The sequence below is a fragment of the Leucoraja erinacea genome, chromosome 2 (genome assembly GCF_028641065.1).
Source record: "Leucoraja erinacea ecotype New England chromosome 2, Leri_hhj_1, whole genome shotgun sequence".
Taxonomy (NCBI): domain Eukaryota; kingdom Metazoa; phylum Chordata; class Chondrichthyes; order Rajiformes; family Rajidae; genus Leucoraja; species Leucoraja erinaceus.
Window position 1 is genome coordinate 62286192 of NC_073378.1, and position 19385 is coordinate 62305576.

General features: G+C 38.8%; 1 protein-coding gene across 1 annotated transcript in view; it reads left to right on the forward strand.

The window, feature by feature from the left end:
- The window catches only part of LOC129710642 (band 4.1-like protein 4B), a 212797-nt gene extending 194123 nt beyond the window's left edge, over nucleotides 1-18674 (forward strand). Inside the window, exons 21-25 of the mRNA XM_055657793.1 lie at nucleotides 3971-4094; nucleotides 5166-5243; nucleotides 6912-6959; nucleotides 8576-9036; nucleotides 11473-18674. Of these exons, the coding sequence (XP_055513768.1) occupies nucleotides 3971-4094; nucleotides 5166-5243; nucleotides 6912-6959; nucleotides 8576-9036; nucleotides 11473-11542 (781 nt within the window). The 3' untranslated portion in view covers nucleotides 11543-18674. The remainder of the gene's footprint in view (nucleotides 1-3970; nucleotides 4095-5165; nucleotides 5244-6911; nucleotides 6960-8575; nucleotides 9037-11472) is intronic.
- Nucleotides 18675-19385: the final 711 nt, after the last annotated feature.

A 19385-nucleotide genomic window follows, 5' to 3' on the forward strand; every position in this document is an offset into this window, starting at 1 on the left:
CGATGCAGATGACTGCTGGACAGATCATTGCCTCATCCGCTCCATGATGTCCATCAAACTCAAGAGGAAGAGGAGGATTCAAACAAAGCAGATCCGGCCAATGCTGAATCTTGAAAGCCTGGAGGAAACTGCCACCCAGCTGTGACTTCAGGCTTCTCTTGGGGAAAGCCTCCAACAGGAATATCCTGATGATATTGAAGGGCACTGGAGCCGACTCAAATCCATCATCCTTGATACCTGTAAAAACATCCTGGGGTGCAAGTCAAGAAAACACCAGGGGTTTTTTTGACAAGAACGACACAGAGATAGAACAGCTCATCTCCAAGAAAAGGAAAGCCTTTCGTGCCTGGCAAAATGATGTAACCTGCAAGGCCAAAAGAGCGGCTCACTCCAGAGCCAAGGCAGACGTCCAGAGCCGGGAGAGGGAGCTTACGAACTCTTGATGGACAGATAAGGATCTGGAAATCCAGAGACTCGCAGACTCGGGTGGCACCAGAGGCTTCTTCAGCGCTACTAAGGCCGTCTATGGTCCAAGCTACCACGGCTTAAACCCCCTGCGCTCAAAAGACGGACAAGAACTACGGAAGGACAATGTGTCCATTTACGCCCGAACGAAATAGCACTTGCAGGAACTCCTCAACCGTGACAGCACAACTGAACCAGACATTATCCACCGCATCCCCCAGAGTCCCATCAGAGAAGACATGGAAGAACCTTCCACTATGACAGAGGTTCAAAATGGACAATAGACAATAGGTGCAGGAGTAGGCCATTTGGCCATTCAATGTGATAATGGCAGATCATCCCTAATCAGTACCCCTCATCCCTAATCAGATGCGATCCCAGCTGAGATCTTAAAGGAAGGTGAACCGGAGCTGCTGTACCACATCCATGCCCTACTCAAGGTCTGGGAAAAAGAAGAAGAACCCTCAAAACTCAGGGATGCTCTAATAGTAACCATTTTTAAGAAGGTGGACAAGGCTGAATGTGGAAATTGCAGGGGCCGCTCGCTCCTGTCAACAACAGGCAAAGTCCTTGCTCGTGTCCTCGTAAACCGACTTCTACCACTTCTTTGCGGAGGTACTCCCAGAATCACAGTGAGGCTTCCACCCATCCAGAGGTACAGCAGACATGATATTTACAGCACGCCAACTCCAGGAAAAATGCCGTGAACAAAGGCAGCCTTTGTACGTGGCCTTCGTAGACCTGACAAAGGCTTTTGACTCTGTAGACCGTCAGGCTCTTTGGAGCATACTATCAAGGTACGGTTGTCACAACAAGTACATCAGAATATTGAGGCTTCTACATGATGGCATGTTGGTCACAGTGCTCAGCAACTGCGGTTCTGAATCTGAGCCCCTCACTGTGGAAACGGGGGTCAAACAGAGATGCATCATCAGGTCAACCTTCGCCTGAGTTGGTGCCAGCGGCGCCTATGCCAGACTCAGGAAAAGAGTCTTTGAAGACCGAGACGTAAAGGCTCAAACAAAATTGCTGGTCTACAGAGCCGTTGTCCTCTCCACCCTGTTCTTTTGAGCCGAATCATGGACCACGTACAGCAGGCACCTGAGAGCCCTGGAACAATACCATCAAAGATCCTTACGAAAGATTCTGAGGATCAGCTGGGAGGCCAAACGCACCAACATCAGCATTTTGGAGGAAGCCAACATGACCAGCATCACCACCACAATAATGCAGCACCAACTTCGATGGATTGGCCATGTCATCCGCATGTCCAACACACGTCTCCCTAAACAAATCCTGTACTCTCAATTGAAGGAAGGTCGGCGAGCCAAAGAAACGCTTCAAGGACAACATCAAGAACAGTCTGAAGAAATTCCACATCACATCGAGCAACTGGGAGCACATTGCATTGGACAGGCTGCTGGAGAAATCCGTGCAGGAAGGAGCTGCACATCATGAAATGGAGCCGTGTCGCAGAGACAAAGTGACAGCACCGTAAGGAGAGAGAGAAGGGGGGCTCGACGACTACCAACCACCACCAGTCTCCACTGCCCACGTTGCACCAAGGTGTGTACATCGCGGATCGGCCTCTACAGACATCTGCAGACCCACAAGTAGAAGACCCTATGGAGAGGAGAGGACAGTCATACTCATTTTGAGTGACCGCCGATGATGATTTTTCAAAACATTTTTCAAAACTATTGGGTGCTGCAGGAAACCCAGTAACTCATCGTGGGAAATGGGAAGGATTTAAGATAGGAGAAATAAGGAAATGATTTGTTTGAGCAAGTAAATTTTGCAAATACATTCATGTTTGTCTCTGAAGAAATATTGTGGCTGAATTTGCAGTCCTGTCACACTCCTTGATTTCTTTGAAGAGGATTGCACTACAGGTGCACAACCTTTTATCCAACAGCCTTGGGACCAGACATTTTTCGTAATTCGGAATTTGTCGACCTTCGGAATGGAAATTTTTTTGCGTAGATTTTAATGGCTGGCTCAGTGGTAGAGTGCTCGGCTCATATCCGCAAGGTCGCGAGTTTGCGCCTTGATCCCGGCAGTTCCTCGGTCGCGAGTTTGAGTCTTCAATGTCGTTTTTTCTTGCAGAATAAATGTCTGTATGAAATGCAATGTGTTGAATGAATTGTGACCGCAGCATTGAATCACCTCTCGCACTCATGTCACCCTAGCGGGGCTACATGCCCTTAGGCGGCCTAAGGCGACATTTTCACGCTCTTATATCCGTGTGTAGCAGAGGCGACGTGCGTTTGGCGCCAAACGTGAGCTTTGGTGTGCAGACGACATCCTGGAAAAAATGTCCGGTTTCTTCCAGGTAGGCGATATACCCTCCCGGGCAATATACCCTCCACTTCTCTTTTATGAAGGGGATTTAGTTCCCCTTTCTTCAAGGACCGACCGGAAGTTCCGCTGTCACCTCTGCGGGCCGCCCTCGGTGAACGTCCTGATTCCCTGTCCCTGGGATAGCAGGGGGCGATCAAACAGCACAATACCCCCCTCCAACTCCAGAGGAATCTGCTCCCCGACGGGCCGCTACGGCGACAAGTGGCAGTTCGCCCACAGCCCGAGCTGCGCGACCCCAAGAACAAGACGTACCTTGCACACCATCAGCTTTTGCCCTACGGGGAGCGTGTTCCTCTGGAGTTGGAGCGGGGCTGGGCTGGAGTTGCTGATCTGGGATCTCCGTGCTTGCAGTGGGCCTGGGGGTCGGTGCCCCGTTGGTCCTGACGTCTCCAGTGACTGGCACTGACCTGCTGGCATCGCCGACGTGAAGACAGTGCAAAGCCCCCATGCCGGTGCAATGGGCGGGGAGCTGGAGAGGGGAGGGAAGGGGTCACACACATGGCATGGAAGCAGAGGGGTGTAGGTGGGGTGAAACTGAAGGGAGCGACAATCTGCTGCTCCCTGTCCGCTGAGTTAAAAAGTTCCCACCCAAGACTCACGATACACTGTGTATCGTGAGTCTACCGTGGGAACTTTTTAACTCAGCGGGCAGGGAGCAGCAGATTGTCAATTATTAACCCTCCCGCGCAATATACCCTCACCTTCTCTTTTATGAATGGGGATTTAGTTCCCCTTTCTTCGAGGACCGACCGGAGGTTCCGCTGTCACCTCTGCGGGCCGCCCTCGGTGAACGTTTTCAAGGAACTTTCTTCAAGGACTGAAAAAATGTCCGCTATTCGGAGGTTTTCGTTATTTGGATCTTCGGATAAAAGGTTGTGCACCTGTATTTGTTATTCATTAAGGTATTCATTTGTAGCCAGGACTAACTAAAAAAAAATTAAAAAGCACAAATTAGTTTGATTTTCAAGTTTGGTTGGCATTGCAAGCTGTCTGCTAGATTTTTAAATTTTCAACAATTGTACAACAAGTTGTCACTCGCAAAAGCTTATTCTATGTGGATTAAGTGGTTCTTTGGAAATTACAATGTTGCTTGTTGATTGCAGATGACTGTTTTTATAAGAATGTCCTTTCTCGTTCCTTACAGTAATCATAGTGATGAAGATGACCTGCCTCCTGCCTTAGCTGCAGCCACACGAAGCAGTCCTCCCCCTGTCAATAAACTATCCACTGCTGATGTTCGACAGTTGCAGTACCCCACCTGCATCAGGGTATGGATATTGCATTAAGAAGGGTTTTTAATCAAGTAATTTCCCACTAACAAAAACAATGACATTCTTAAATATGTTTAACTATTTCTGTATTGTTAGTTGAAATATGGTGTTATCCTTTGTCTACAATATTTTATTATTTTTATTGTATAATAGCTGTGTTATATGTTTAAGATTATAGCAGTAGTTCTTGAACCCAAACTCCAATGATATATTATATATTCTGTGCAAACCAAATGATGTGATTGATTTCGGTGTACGGCCAACTTTTACTCTGACTTAAGAATGCAAAAATGATAAAGAACTTGCATTTGCATGGCATCGATATATTTTGTGGACATCCAAAATGGATTCAGACATAATGAATGATTTACAAATATATCTGCTGTTATAATATAAGAAAATTAGAAAGCACAGAGCAAGTCCCCAGCTCAGCAATGCTTTACATACACTAGCACATGAAAGGTGATAAATCAGGGAACAGGTTGGGGAAGAGTGATAATCTGGAATTTGTTCTGTCAACTTGAGCACGAGATGTAGTTATGATTTAATGAGCTAAGCACAAATCAACTGGGTAAGTATTTTTTATTGTGTTGCATGTGGACCAGAATGTTTTCCCCCAGGAATCTTCAGGCTACACCCCTGTGAAGTCATGAGAGTCAACAAAGTTAAATCTTTTTTGCACCCTATCCAATTATCACAGACACACTTTACAGTGAAACTCGACATTTTGTATCTAACTCCCACTTTTTTATTCTCTGGGACCACTCACGAATAAACAACCATCAGCAATTTCTCCACTAATTATTTCAATGTTGCACTATATTATTGAGTCTGGTTCTTTCATTTTGCATGTTAGTTATGCATATTAGTTCTCTGTGTTACATTAGCATTTCACATAATTAGCACTCCATTTACATTCTGAGCACACTTTCTAGAACTTTGCATTTTCCCTTTTCATGTGAGGGATTTTACAAATGAAAGTAAATTCCATGTAAATATAATGTGAAGTAGGCCCAAATTGTTTGAAACATTTCCTAATGAAGATTTATAACACTTGCTTTTTATCAGAAGAATTCAGAAGAAGACCAAACCGATTTGGCCAGTCCAGGGGATCTACTTATGGACTTCACTGAAGCTACCCCTCTGGTTTGTATTTAATATCTGTCATTTTAGGAAATTAAGTTTGTACCCATTGGAAAACATCACCAATCAATCAAATGTCTCCAAAACAATCTTTTGATTGTTCATAGAAATTATGCTATCTTTCTATTGCTCAAATTATTGTCTATTGTCCTTATAATTTCCTTGCAGCATTTACAGTGTTTTTCAATGTCCGTTCATGACACTGCAAAATGGCATGTAGTTGTAGCAGAATGACATTGTACCCAGGATAATGCTCAAAGTCTGGAAAATCTCAAATAACTCCCCTATAAAATGAATTAATTCAAGTTATGACGGTGATTACTTCAGGACTGATCAGGAATCAATCTATTGTTCAAATGTATGTTTGCCCATTAAGACTCAAAATATGGAATGAAAGTTACATGTGTTCTTTCATGGAAATTGAAATGGTAATTTGCAAGTTTTTGCCTGTCTATTTGTAATTATACTTAAAACCTTTAAATTCTGAAACTGAGCTGATTAATTTGGCGGAGTTTTTGAGCAAGACTGAAATTGCTTTAGCCATGAGTCATTGCTTATATAATTTTATAAAGAATTGCGTGTCTGTTTAAACAAAAGGCTTGTTTTCTCATGAGAATACTCCTTGGGCAGTGAGGAATTGAGAGTTATATCAGAAAATGAATTGAGGTCCATATAGATCATAGTAAATAGAAGGAATGGGTGACGCTTTGGGTCGGGACCCTTCTTCAGACCGAAACATCACCCATTCCTTCTCACCAGATATGCTGCTTGTCCCATTGAGTTACGCCAGTGTTTTGTGTCTATCTTTAATTTTACCCAGCATCTGCTGTTCTTTCCTACCCATGTTGAATAGTGGGACAGGCTTGAGGGGCCTGGTGGTTCTGAGAGTAAACTTGTCAATTGAATCCAGCAAAACAACAATAATCCTGTATAATTTGTTTGGAAGTCCTGGCGGTTTTGCCATTAATCTGGAATATGAGCCAGGTTCCAAGTGCATGCAGGCTGCGTCCCGAGCTGGGATGTAGAACACCAGGTTTCAGGAACATAACCAGGTTGGCAGCCAGGGGTGAGGTCTGGTGCGCATGTATATTTCATGCTCCCTTTACACTCACCAGGTTCACTGAAAATTATTTGTGCTTGTATCAAACATATAAATAAGCGAAATGAAACTGTGTGTATGTGAAAAAATAACCTTAAATTCTTGTGAAAATATGCTGTCCAGCACCACCAAAAGCACAAGAATGTAGTTATTTAATAACAATTTGTATCTGATGAGATCTCCCTGATGTCACACATGCCAAGTCCCATAGAATGTGGTAGTATACCACTAAATCAAAGTAATGTATCACTTTTAAGGCAATATGAAAGATTGCTATTCTTAACTGCAAGGCAAAAAGATACGTAAACGAGGAGTCAATCAGAAACTTTAAGATTAGTTTGAAGTCAACCCGCCATTTAATTTTGTTTTCATAATATGGCTATTGTAGGTAAGATTAGAATTTACTGCCTTCTGTTCAGCCATTTGGTTCCTTTTTCTTAATAGCTCTCATGAGCAAAGAGTAAATTATGGTTTACCCTTTGCAGTTTTTGTGTAATTAATTACAGTACGGGTATTTTACATTCATTACCAAGCTTGCTTGTTTCAGAATTTTAGTCTGCTTTAATTTTCAGATAAAGACTGTACCAGCCCATCCTTTTTCACCTGTACTGCAATTTCCAGTAAGTACCTCAAACCAAAAAAACTGCTTAATAGCCGAGTCTTTTTTAAAGCGTCAACATATTGAATATGCTGCTGGGATATGTTTATGATTTTTCCTTACTTCATTAATCATAACTTTTGCTGTAGTGGATTTTCAAGTGTTATTTATAACTTTTATGAAAAACATGCCGATGCTTCCTTGCACTGTTTCACTCTACTCTTAATTACACCTGCACAGTAGTTGACATTTTTGCCAATGTGGAATCGGGTGTTATTTGTTATTATCTAACTTCTCAGCATTGCAAACAATTAAATGAAGATGATCTGTAGCATTCAGATGGAAGCAAGAATGGGTATATAGCTCCAAAATAATGCATGCACGACAGTATACCCACATGATAGGCTGATTCAGAAGATTAAGACCCATGGGATTCACAGTGGCTTGGTTGTATGGTTCAGAACTGGCACACTGATAGAAGACATAGAATTATGATGGAAGGACAATATTCAGGCAGGACGTCTATATCTAGTGGAGTTCTGCATTGATCTGTGCTGGTGTTTGTGATATATATAAATGACTTGGTTTTAAATGGGCTAGTTAGTAAGTTGGTAGATGGCACCAAGATTGATGGGGTCATGGGCTGTGATGAAGGCTGGCGAAGTATACAGCGGGATATAGACCAGTTGCTGAAATGGATCGAGAAATGGCAGATGGGGTTTAAACTGAGCAAGTGTGAGGTGTTGCTCTGTGGGAAGTCAAATGTAAGAGGAAAATATACAATTCATGGCATGAACCTGAACAGCATTGATGTATACAGGCATCTTGGGGTCTAGGTCCATAACTCCCATAAAATGGCAACACAAGTCGATAGAGTGGTAAAGTAGGCATATGGTATGCTTGCTTTAAAGTTGGGGTATTGACTGCAAGAATTAGGAAGTCATGATGCAGCTTTATAGGACTTTGGTTGGGATGCAGTTTTGGTCACCCCATTACAGGAAGGATGTGGAGGCTTTAGAAAGGATGCAGAAGATATTTACCAGAATAATGCTTCTGGTAAACTCTTTGGTTATAGTCTGTTTCTATGGTGTACTACTCCGTGACTTAAATCTATGACAACCCTGTTTCTTTTACACCATTCTGAAATATGTAAATGTATCCTGTAGCTTATATGTAAAAATCTGATATTCACTCAGGAGATCCCCTTCCTTCAAGGAAATTCCACTATTATTTTAAGATTTTGTCAGTCATATTATACCACCATGGCCTAAAAATCCATCAGGCGAGAATGAAATGCTCGCAGAAGGAGAAAGAGGTGCAGCTCACAGGCCTTGAACATGGTGAGACGCAGGAGGAGCCCGACTAGGACTCACCCCACAGAGCCCAGTCCCTCCACGCACAAGAATCTCCCAATCCCTGCAGTGTAGTTATTAAGATGGCTGATCCGTGAGCGTTTGCTGCTGGGACGCAAGTCGGGGCCTGATCAACCCCGGCTGGGTCGCCTGGGCGAGGGTGTCTGATGTTGTGAGACCAATAACCCGATGACCCCAGGTCACATCACTGAGGATGCGTCCCAGCGCATCTAGAAGATGTCTATTTTTCACATAATTTCTTACAATTGTTTTCAATTATTTCCAGGTTGAATTAACAGACAACATATTGCAGTGTTACGACTTTCCACCATCACCTGGAACATCCTCATCTACAGCTCCTTTGCATGTAGTCAGAGCTCCAAATGACCCATCAAAATCTTCATCAGTGACATTTATACATGCAACTAGGCCTTTGACTAATCCAGGAAAATCATCGGCAACAACTTTGCATGGCATCAGGCATCTGACTGATCCAGGAAAATCTTCATCAGTACTGCCTTTGCATGTCACAAGGCCCCTGACTGAACCAGGTGTATCATCATCAGTAACACCTTTGCATGCCACCAGATATCCAAGTGATCCTGGAAAATCATCCGCAACACCTTTGCATGCAGTAAGACATATGACTGATCCAGGAGTTTCTACATCAGTAATGCCTTTGCATGCAATTAGGTATCTAAGTGATCCACTCCCACCAGTTCAACATTCCACATCTTCAACAGACAGGTAATGGTTCTCTAATGGATTTTTGTATTTGCGCATATTTTGTTTTAAAATATATTCAAACATATTTTACATTTAATTACCAGTTAAATATTTTCTAAATTATCGAGTGGTATATTTTACATCAGGTGTAGCAGATTCTCATTCCAGACCTAACAAAATAAATTTGTCCTAAAGTCGGAAAACAGGGTTGGCATCCATAATAACCATCTGAGAAAATAATCCAAAGTGCCAAATTAACTTGACCCAGTAATTGCGTGTGTCCTGAGAGCTTAGGTCTTTTATTTATGAAAAATATAATTCATATAATTGAAAGATTATTATAAGCTTCTTGGGCATTAATGTGAATGGCTGCGGAAAGTTCTGACCCAATAAGTTTTAAAATCAAAGTTTCAAGGTCAGTTTATTGTCACATGTACCAATTAAGGTACAGTGAAATTTGAGCCTAATATACCAATATTTGATTAAGTTAAAATAAAAATTAACTATAAGAAAGCAAGTGAGTTATTCATCTTCTGGTATGAGTACTGTATGACTAAACTGGTGAGGATGTAGCAAATATTTTTCTGGGATTAGAAACATAGAAAATAGGTGCAGGAGTAGGCCATTCAGCCCTTCGAGCCTGCACCGCCATTCAATATGATCATGGCTGATCATCCAACTCAGTATCCTGTACCTGACCTCTCTCCATACCCCTTGATCCCTTTAGCCACAAGGGCCACATCTAACTCCCTCTTAAATATAGCCAATGAACTGGCCTCAACTACCTTCTGTGGCAGAGAATTACAGAGATTCGAGAGAAGGGGTTGAGCTATTAGAATAGATTGCAGGCACAAACAGTGTTTGTTGGAATGCAGAGGGATGGCCTTATAGAGGTTTATAAATAGAAAGGGACATGGGTAAGGTTGATGGTAACTTTTGCCCAGGATTGAATCTATGGGGTTTAAGGTGAGAAGGGAAAATTTAAATGGAGCCTGAGGAACCTGTTTTTCCACATGGGTATATGGAACGAGCTACCAGAGTATGTGGTTGAGGCAGGTACAATTACATAATTAAAAGGATATTTGAATAGGTGCATGGAAAGAAAATGTTCAGAGGGATAGGAAACAAATACAGGCAAATAAGTCTAGCTCAGGTGAACATACTAGTCAACATGGATGATTTGAGCCCAGAGGCCTATTTCCAAACTGTATAACTCTCTCTCATTAACCACTTTTTTAGGACCCGAGGTATATACAGGTAATTCAAATTGGAAGACTGCTATTTCTCCTGTCAGGTGCTCCGTTTATCCTATGAAATTATAATATTTAATTAATGACGATATCGTGGAATCCCTCGAAGGCAAGTGACAAAGTCAATACGGGCTGAGGAGGTAGCGGAATCTCGGGTGCAATTTCCTTGAACAATTGCACAAGTGACGGTGCTTTGAGTAAGATTTTCTTGACATTGGAAACTAGGCGATCAACATTTGGAAGCAAGCTACATATGTGCTTGGCAATTCTATGAAGTGCTTGGCAATTCTATGAAGTCCTTGAGCTAAGCATGTCAAATGCAACATTTTGGGGAATAAAACTTTAGGTCACAAACAGAAGAACATTCTTGTGTTTTATACTTTCTGGCCAAAGTACAGCAAGTGAAGATGTAACAACTGAGCAATAGTTGAGCTGTTTGACTTCTCCAATACTTCCGATGTCAATAAACACTCCTTTGATGGTTGACCTGCCTCCGATGACCACATTGGCAACATATCTCCCCACAGCATTGGTTGACTCGTCTATGAGATCAATATTTTGTTGCATGCAACTTCATCTCTTGTCCTACTGTGTCCGCTTCTTCCTTTCTTTTTCCCGCCCTCCCCACATCAGTCTGAAGAAGGGTTTCGACCCGAAACATTGCCTATTCCTTTTCTCCATAGATGTTGCCTCACCCGCTGAGTTTCTCCAGCATTTTTTGTCTGCCTTCGATTTTTCCAGCATCTACAGTTCTTTCTTAAATAGATCTTGGAGAAGACTGAACCAGCGGGCAGCGGCATGAACAGCTGAATGACCAATGGTGGCGCCCCCGGTTTCGCCCCGGTGGTGGAAGTTTTCTTGTAAGTTATACTATGTTAACACGTTAATAATAACATTAATATTAACATGTTAACATAGAAAATGTCATTGTAATCACAGTACAACTAGAGAAAATAGCACGACCTTTTAGCAAAACGGCAACTCGATTTATGCACTCGATTGTGAACAGGGCATTATCTTGGTGAAATCATCAAAAAAGGCATGAAAAGGCACATGGCAAAATCCTGGCTCCAGAAATAAGTAATAAAATCAAATACTAATATTCCCAGTGTAAAATATTCATGTTGTTATTACTATACAATGCTCAGTAGTGTTGGATGCATGTGTTAGATTTGTGTTCTGAATAGCTTATCCTTTTTTTGTGCAGTGCCGATAATTTGAGACGTGAGCTGGATCGAGAGAAGATAATGAAACGTCTTTTAATGACAGAACTCTGAAAACGCAGTTTGGATCAAGTGGCAGAAATGGACCAGGGCCTCCGTGTGCCTTTTGTCAGCATTCCTTTTGAATGTCAGACAAAGCAGCTTTGATGTGTGTAGTTTGTTACACTTTCTTCATTGTGATTCATAAAATACATCTGGTTTTTTATCACACTGAACTCGATGTTTACATTACTTTCCTGGTATAATCAGGAAGGGCTTGCTTTACAAGGGTCAGCATAAGCTTAATCCCTGATACTGCCTCTGTAACCAGTGTCGCCAATGCAACAGTGTGCAATTTTGTTTTGTTGACAAGGCCATTCACAACAAATATTACTTCAGATGTAAGGAAACAAAGTCTCTATATTTGCACTACATTTTGAAGAATATTTTCATAGGAATGTGGAAAACAGTAACTTTGTATACCTGGAGCTATTTCTGAGCCACTACATTTTGACAATTAGTTTTACGTGAAAGGTGAGAGTTAAGTTAAAGTTTAGTATTATGGGGGAAAAAACACACTTGAACATAAATTGTATATTCTAAAGCCAAATTAAATGTCTAGATACTAGGATTGAGATTTTTTAAATATGCAAATTTGTATTTAGCATATTAACGTGTTCCCGTAATGTAGCAATCTAGATAAATTTAACATCAAGCCACAGGCCTTGGACTAATATTTGTGCTTAACATACAAATCATAGAATGTTAATAGCACACAAAAAAAATTTGAAACCAAGGGGAAAAAATCCCTTTATAAAAAGGTCCTGTATTCTCCAAAAGAAAAGTTGACAAAAGGCCCTGTATTCAATTTAAACTTATTTTCAAATACTTATCCAGTAAATCTAGGCAGTTTTGCAGCAAGATGGATTTTTGAACAGTTCAGGTACATTAATGTTGTGGTTTAAATGATATTTTTGAAAATCAAATTGAAGGATTTATCAAATTAGTTGTTTTTCTATAGTTTCTGAACAAGCGCTTAAGGAAATCACTACTATCATTGGGCTATCATACACTTTATTGATACTAATGCAGAATTGTTTAGTGTTACAGTAAGGCTCATAAAACTGCCTCAAATTTCCAATGTTGTTTTCTAAAAGTTTACCTGGTCTAGTTTGCCGAGATATTCTTCGGACAGGGTGTGTGAATGGGTGTTGAAGTCTTCCTTTTGGTCTGCAAAACTTTGGTAGAAACCTCAAACCATAGGTGCCTAACAAATATTTTGCAGATAATTGGGAGAACCTCTAGAGCAGAGATGCTCAGATTGTGACTCATGAGCTGCTTTTGGCTCGTTATTGCTTGTTGTTCTAGTATAGAAATCTGTCCGTTTTATTGGAATATGAAATGTTATTGTACTAGAGAATAGTAATGATACCACATTTCCCATTATACACTGCTAATACAAAGACATCAGTTAAAACCAAATCTTTGAAGAATCATTTGCATTCTCCTTGTGGACTGCTGTATGTTTTTATATTTGGTGGATTGGTGCACAGGGTATATAGTAGTTGATGGTGATAGTGAATGTAGCTTCAGAATCACAACTATGATTGCCATTGCTCCAGAAGATATTTACTGTGCTGATGTTTTAGGATTATTTGGTTTCCATTAGAATATTCCCCTTTCTCAAATATAAGGGGAAATATTCCAGTACTGTGACATCCACTATGAGAACAGTAGACTTGTTAAATAGCTCATTAATCATTTTCCAGAAAGATACTGGCTATGTTTTCTGATATGTTTGCAGATGCCAGTTAGTACCAACAGAAGGCAAACAAAATATTGTGCTTTTAAATACTTTATTGTAAATAATACACTTTGAGAAAAGATTTGCTGTGATGATTGTTAAAGTGTTTTAAGATGAAATTGGTATATTTAATAATCTAAAATACAAATTATTCTGGCAATAGAATCAGAAATTTTGGAGGTTATCGGTGCTTAATAGAAATACTTGCGAAGTGTAGAATATCACAAAATGAAATAATTTAAAAGATAAATGACAAAATCTATATTTAATTCATCATTTTGGTATTTAATTTTCTTCGAGATGGTTATCTATTTTAATTCATTTAACAAATTTGAAAGTATTCACTTATATTGCTATACCATGTAAACAAATGTGTTGAAATGGTAAGCATTAACTCAAGTATTTTAAATACAAATATAACTCAACAGGTCCATAGATTTTAGACATATTTCAGCTAGATTTAGATTCAGGTTGTGTAGGAAGGAACTGCAGATGCTGGTTTAAACCGAAGGTAGACACAAAATGCTGGAGTAACTCGGCGGGACAGGCAGCATCTCTGGAGGGAAGGAATGGGTGACGTTTCAGGTCATCACCCTTCTTCAGACTGAAGTTATTGATACAAGTTATTGGACAAAATCAAACTAACAACATTGGGTATTTTGTGTTTTCAAATGCACAATGTCAGTGCAGAATATTTACTTTTACAATTGGTAACCTTCCAATTATGTTATTGTCGTCAAATAGAAAGGTACTACACAAAGTTATAAAGGGATATGACAATGAAAATATCTACAATGCCAAAATTCAGACCTTAAAACAGAACATGCAAGGACGTCAATTAACATTAAAAGGCGACAGTATTGGATGATCAATCTTTGTTGAGATTTTCCTTCGATGTGCATGGTATAATTACATTTCCCCAAATAGCCATCATATTTTGTTAACCCTCTTTATTTCATGTCTATCAAGTCTGAAGTTGATATATTTTCTGGTTTGTCCATAATCTCTGTAATAATTTTCCCTGTAAAAAGTCTCTTGTTTTCTGTTTTAAATGCTTTTAATTTAATCTCAAACCCATTTCCCATATTTATAAAAATGAGATATTTCCGCTTCTCCACTACTTGTCACATTCTTTCATAATTTTTCATAATTTTAAAACGCTTCTGTATATCAACTAATCTGCAATTTTATAACTCAATTTTATCAATATTTCTTCTTTTTGGGATTTTCTTTCCTTCTAGGCAGCATTCTGATGTTCATGGTGTATCTCAATGTCCATCTTTCATGAGGCACCTTCAAAATCTTATGCAGATTTCCACCTTAACTTTATATTCTGATGTTAATGAGTCTGAACTTTCTGATGCTAGATCCCACCTAAATTATTAATACTTCTGTATATGATTATGATTGATCTATTCTTCATATCCAGAACTTTATGTGTACCTCACTGGCATAGTGAAAGGAAAGGTGATCATGAAATTGTTAAAAAAATAACCCTTTCTAATGGTCAAGATTTACTTGTGCGAACTAGCAGGGATATTAATCTGTAACACAAATATAATGTAATTGCTTTCACGTGTCTTTAATGGGGAGCTGCTGCAGTAATTTGCTGCATATCCTAGACTCAACACAAGATTGACCACAAAACCACTACATTTCTGCAGCTGTTTGCATTATATTTGGCCACTGAACTATTGGGAAAACTTTTTTGAATTCTGTGCAATAAAAAACTATGCATTGAAATGAAATTTCATTTTATATATTTCATCATTTATGGAAGAAGCAAGCTTTCTTTTATAGAAGAAAGAAGCAGGTGGCCCACAAACATACTTCACTAAGAGGTGAAGGGTCTTTGACCTTAAATGTTAATTCTGTTTCTCTTTTCATAGAAGCCATCTGACCTGCTGAATAAACATAATCTGGTTTTATTTCTGATATTAGAAACAGCAGTTTTTCAATTCTCATTTATTAATACATGTTTGTGCTATTTAATCACCGTAATTAGTAATCATTAGGCAAGCATTTCCTTCATCCTCGTTAATGCATTCTCATGTAAGTTTGGGAAAGATTTTGTTTAAAGAGTCTGAAGAAGGGTCTCGACCCGAAACGTCGCCTACTCCTTTTCTCCATAGATGCTGCCTCACCCGCTGAGTTTCTCCAGCATTTTTAGTCTACTTTTGTTTAAAATAACGATTATTAATATCCATCCCAAATCCACTCAACTTTTTAATAACAACCTCAAGTTATCTTTCAAATGCAGGGATATATTTATTTAATTAGCAGAAGCATTTTTGTTGCTTCTGAAATTAATTAAATATTGTGCTGGTTTCCTTGAGGGAATAGAGAGTTGAATAAGATGATCAATTTCAATCAGAAATTCCGCTTACAATATTCATTATATTTGGCAAATTATGCATGAGGAAAAGTCCATTTGTGATGCAACTTTGTAATGCATCCTAAAATTTGTGATTCTTGAAAATTCATGCCTCAGCGCCCAGCTTTGCGTTTGTGGAGCAGTCTTGTCAAGGAATAGGTTTACCCTCTCCAGATTTTACCCAATTGGTCTATTAATTCATCAAAATTCACAAAATAATCTAGTTTGGTTCCTCTGCAGAATTGGCATCTTTCATCAGAGGTTAGTTCAGGAAAATGTAAATAATCTCGTGACATTATTAAAAAATAATCAGAATAGTCCTGGAGCCCATGGCAACATTTTGTTCTACCACAGCCACAAAATACCAATGTTATTGGTTATACACTGTTAATGAGATTGAGCTTGGTGCAAATTTGTTATTGCGTTTGCTTCTATCTCAAAACTTATTCATTCAATATAAAATACTTTGGAATATTTGAGGACATGATAAAACACGAAGTAATTCTTTGTGCCATTTCTTGATTGCTTTATTTTTATTGTAAATATATTAGTGCAAAGATTTGTTTTGCGAAGAACATTTACCTTCTGAAGTTTATCATCAATCTACATTTTTGGAGATATCCGATACACCACGTTTACGTTTTGTTGCTACACAGTCACAGCATGAGCCGATTACTATAAATCTGTGTTCTTATTGAATGGGGGTAAACAAACAGAGCAAGGATCTGGCAGAAAACTGTCAATGTTTATACTCAGATAAATCATTGGTGACATGATTTATTTTTGAATCAGCCGTTCAGTTGACTTCTCGGTAGTGAGTAACACCCTGATAGGCATTTAGAAACATAATTTAGGTTGAAGCACTGTTTATTCTTTAACTATAACATAATTTCTCAAATAACAAATATTAACAAAAATAAGGATACACTCTTGTTAATGTGGAATGTAATTAGTTGGCCTGAACGTTAAGAACCAATGTAGTACTATAACATTATAATTCTATGGTACTTCATAAGTGTTTTGTAATAATAGACCACTTCAGATCAGTATCAGTTAGACTGCTATCATTGTCAGCCACGCAAAGTAAAACTCTGCAAGCGGCAAAAAAAAAACTTCAATTTAGCAAAGTGCCAAAAAAATAATTAGATCTTTGCAGTCACAAAGTTAGTAAAATTATTTAAATATCTCTCAGGCAGATCAGTTAAGGTGCCAAAATGATATGTGATTTGAAAACAATATCAAATGGTGACTCTGGCGTTTTCTCATATTGTATTGATGTAAAATCCGAAGCTAAAAGTGGTTACAGGAAGGATTGGTGTGTTGAGTACTGATTTTGTTTTTTGCTGTGATAAATGTTTTTATTGCAAACGATAGATGTTTTCTTTGAACCTGCGAAAGAGCCAAAACATTATAAAATATGGTTAGATCTGAATGATTCAGGAAATTTGTAAAATAGTGTTGATATTTTTGAGATTGTTGCCTTTACTTTCAAGTAACTTTTTTTACTTGTTTTTGAATTAACACAATAAAATATCAATGATTTTGTTAAGTGGAATGTTTACAGTGAAAACAGGCCTTAATATTTGTTAATTTTAAGTAATGACATTTAATAAATCTAGCAATTTTAGAGCTACTGTAAAATACCATGTATTTCAACACCCTTGGGTATTAATTAAATTAGAATTTTCGCATGTGTTATCTTGGTATTTCTTGTGGAGAATTTTAATGGAACGTGTCAATAATCAGTAATGAAACAGGATAAATGCTCAGAATTTATTATTTTACTAATGAGGCATGCAGGAACCTGGTTTCACTGATACTGGGAGCTCTCCACTGCAGAATCCAAGCAGTCATTATTTTGTGTACAACCCTTCACAGTAAAGTCAGCAGGCTTTTTGACCATGGATAGCACAACTCATAAACTTCAGGCTCTTCTAATCTGATATGTACATAAGAATGTACATATCATATATGAATATGTCACATATAAGAATATGTCTCTTCCTCCATAAAGGGTGATCCTCTATTTGACTGGAGAGCATATAGTACAACCTGCCCTTGCGCAGTCCATTGCCATTTTCTTTCTCCTTCCCAAATCCTTTTCTCGGTAACTTGAAGTCAATGGTAATTAATCATGGTCAGCAGAGGTTGGTAATATGTGCACAGAACCATCTGAACTGGCGTCTAATTTTATGTAACACATTTACCCATTCAGCCATAGACAGAGGCCGCAAGATTGCATTTAACTGAAACTTTTTAATGAGTAGCCCACAAATTGGTGGAGGTAAAGTTCAATGTCATTTATATTTGGTATTTACCTTAAATCACTGTTAAATACAGTCAGAACATAAGGTTTTGTACTTAGTTTCTTAATGTGCACCATGTTATGTACTGTTATTTCCACTGTAGTAAAGTTTCACAGTAAATCAATGGGTCATTTGTTATTAAAATGTTAAGGAAGGAAGGATGCTCAACTCCTCAAAAGTAGAATATTTCTACAGGGAAATAATATTTAAGTTGAGCTTCCTTAAAGACATTCTAACATATGTAAGCTTTAGAATTGTTTTTTCTTTTAAATTGATATAATTTTATTTATTGTTTTCATTGGAAACCAATTATCGAGGGATGATACTTGAATAATTTTTGACAGAAATTGTAAAATATGAATATTGAATTGTACATCACGACGGTTGTACCCGATTGATGAATTTTTGGTGGGTTGCATTTTCAGAATGATGTTTGAAAAGAGTAATTTATATCTGTGTGGTACCATTATGAAACTTCTCTTTATTAAATCAGGAAGCCTGTAATTTCTCTCCATGTGATATTGGTCTTGTGCTGCTTTTATGACTAGTTATTTAGCACTTAATGGTTATGTCGACGACTATTGTGCATTTCCTGCATCAAATATTGTACCAACCCTACAAATGAGCATTGTGGTACACTGCTGCTAATAGCATTTATTTATGTGTGCTGATCAATGCTGATTATGCACAACCGTGTACCAATAAAATGTTCTGAAATCTGAATACAGTCATCCTATTTTATTCATGTAGAGTATTGAAATAACAACCAGAAAAAAATGTTTGCTGCAACTGTCACTCTACGGTGTTCAAAAGGAAACATTATTTTTTGTACAAGCATGCAATAGGAATTAATTTGATCAATTTTCATTTAGCCCATAATATCCAAACTAGATTCATTCTTACTGCAGGCTGAAGTTCTCATCATTCTTCTCCAGTTTACCTGTCAAAGCTACACTAACAAATAACAAACCCTCCTTGGACAATAACTAAGACCAATTAACTTGCCCCCTTGTTTAGTTTAATTTAGTTTAGAGATACAGCATGGAAACATGCCCTTCGGCCCACTGAGTCCACACCGACCAGCGATTCCCGCACACTAACACTATCCTACACACATTATGGACTAGGGACAATTTACTTTTAAACCAAGTCAATTAACCTACAAACCTGTACGTCGAGTGTGGGAGGAAACCGAAGATCTTGGAGAAAACCCACGCGGCCACGGGGAGAACGTACAAACTCCGTACAGACAGCACCCGTAGTCAGGATCAAACCCAGGTCTCTGGTGCTGTAGGCATTGTAAGGCAGCAACCCCACCACTGCACCCTTGGTTATATTTACTAAATATTTGGATACAATTAGTAGCAGTATCTGTTTTTTGAACAGAATTTCTTGAGCTTCTAGAAATTAAATTTAACTGGAAATACTATTAAC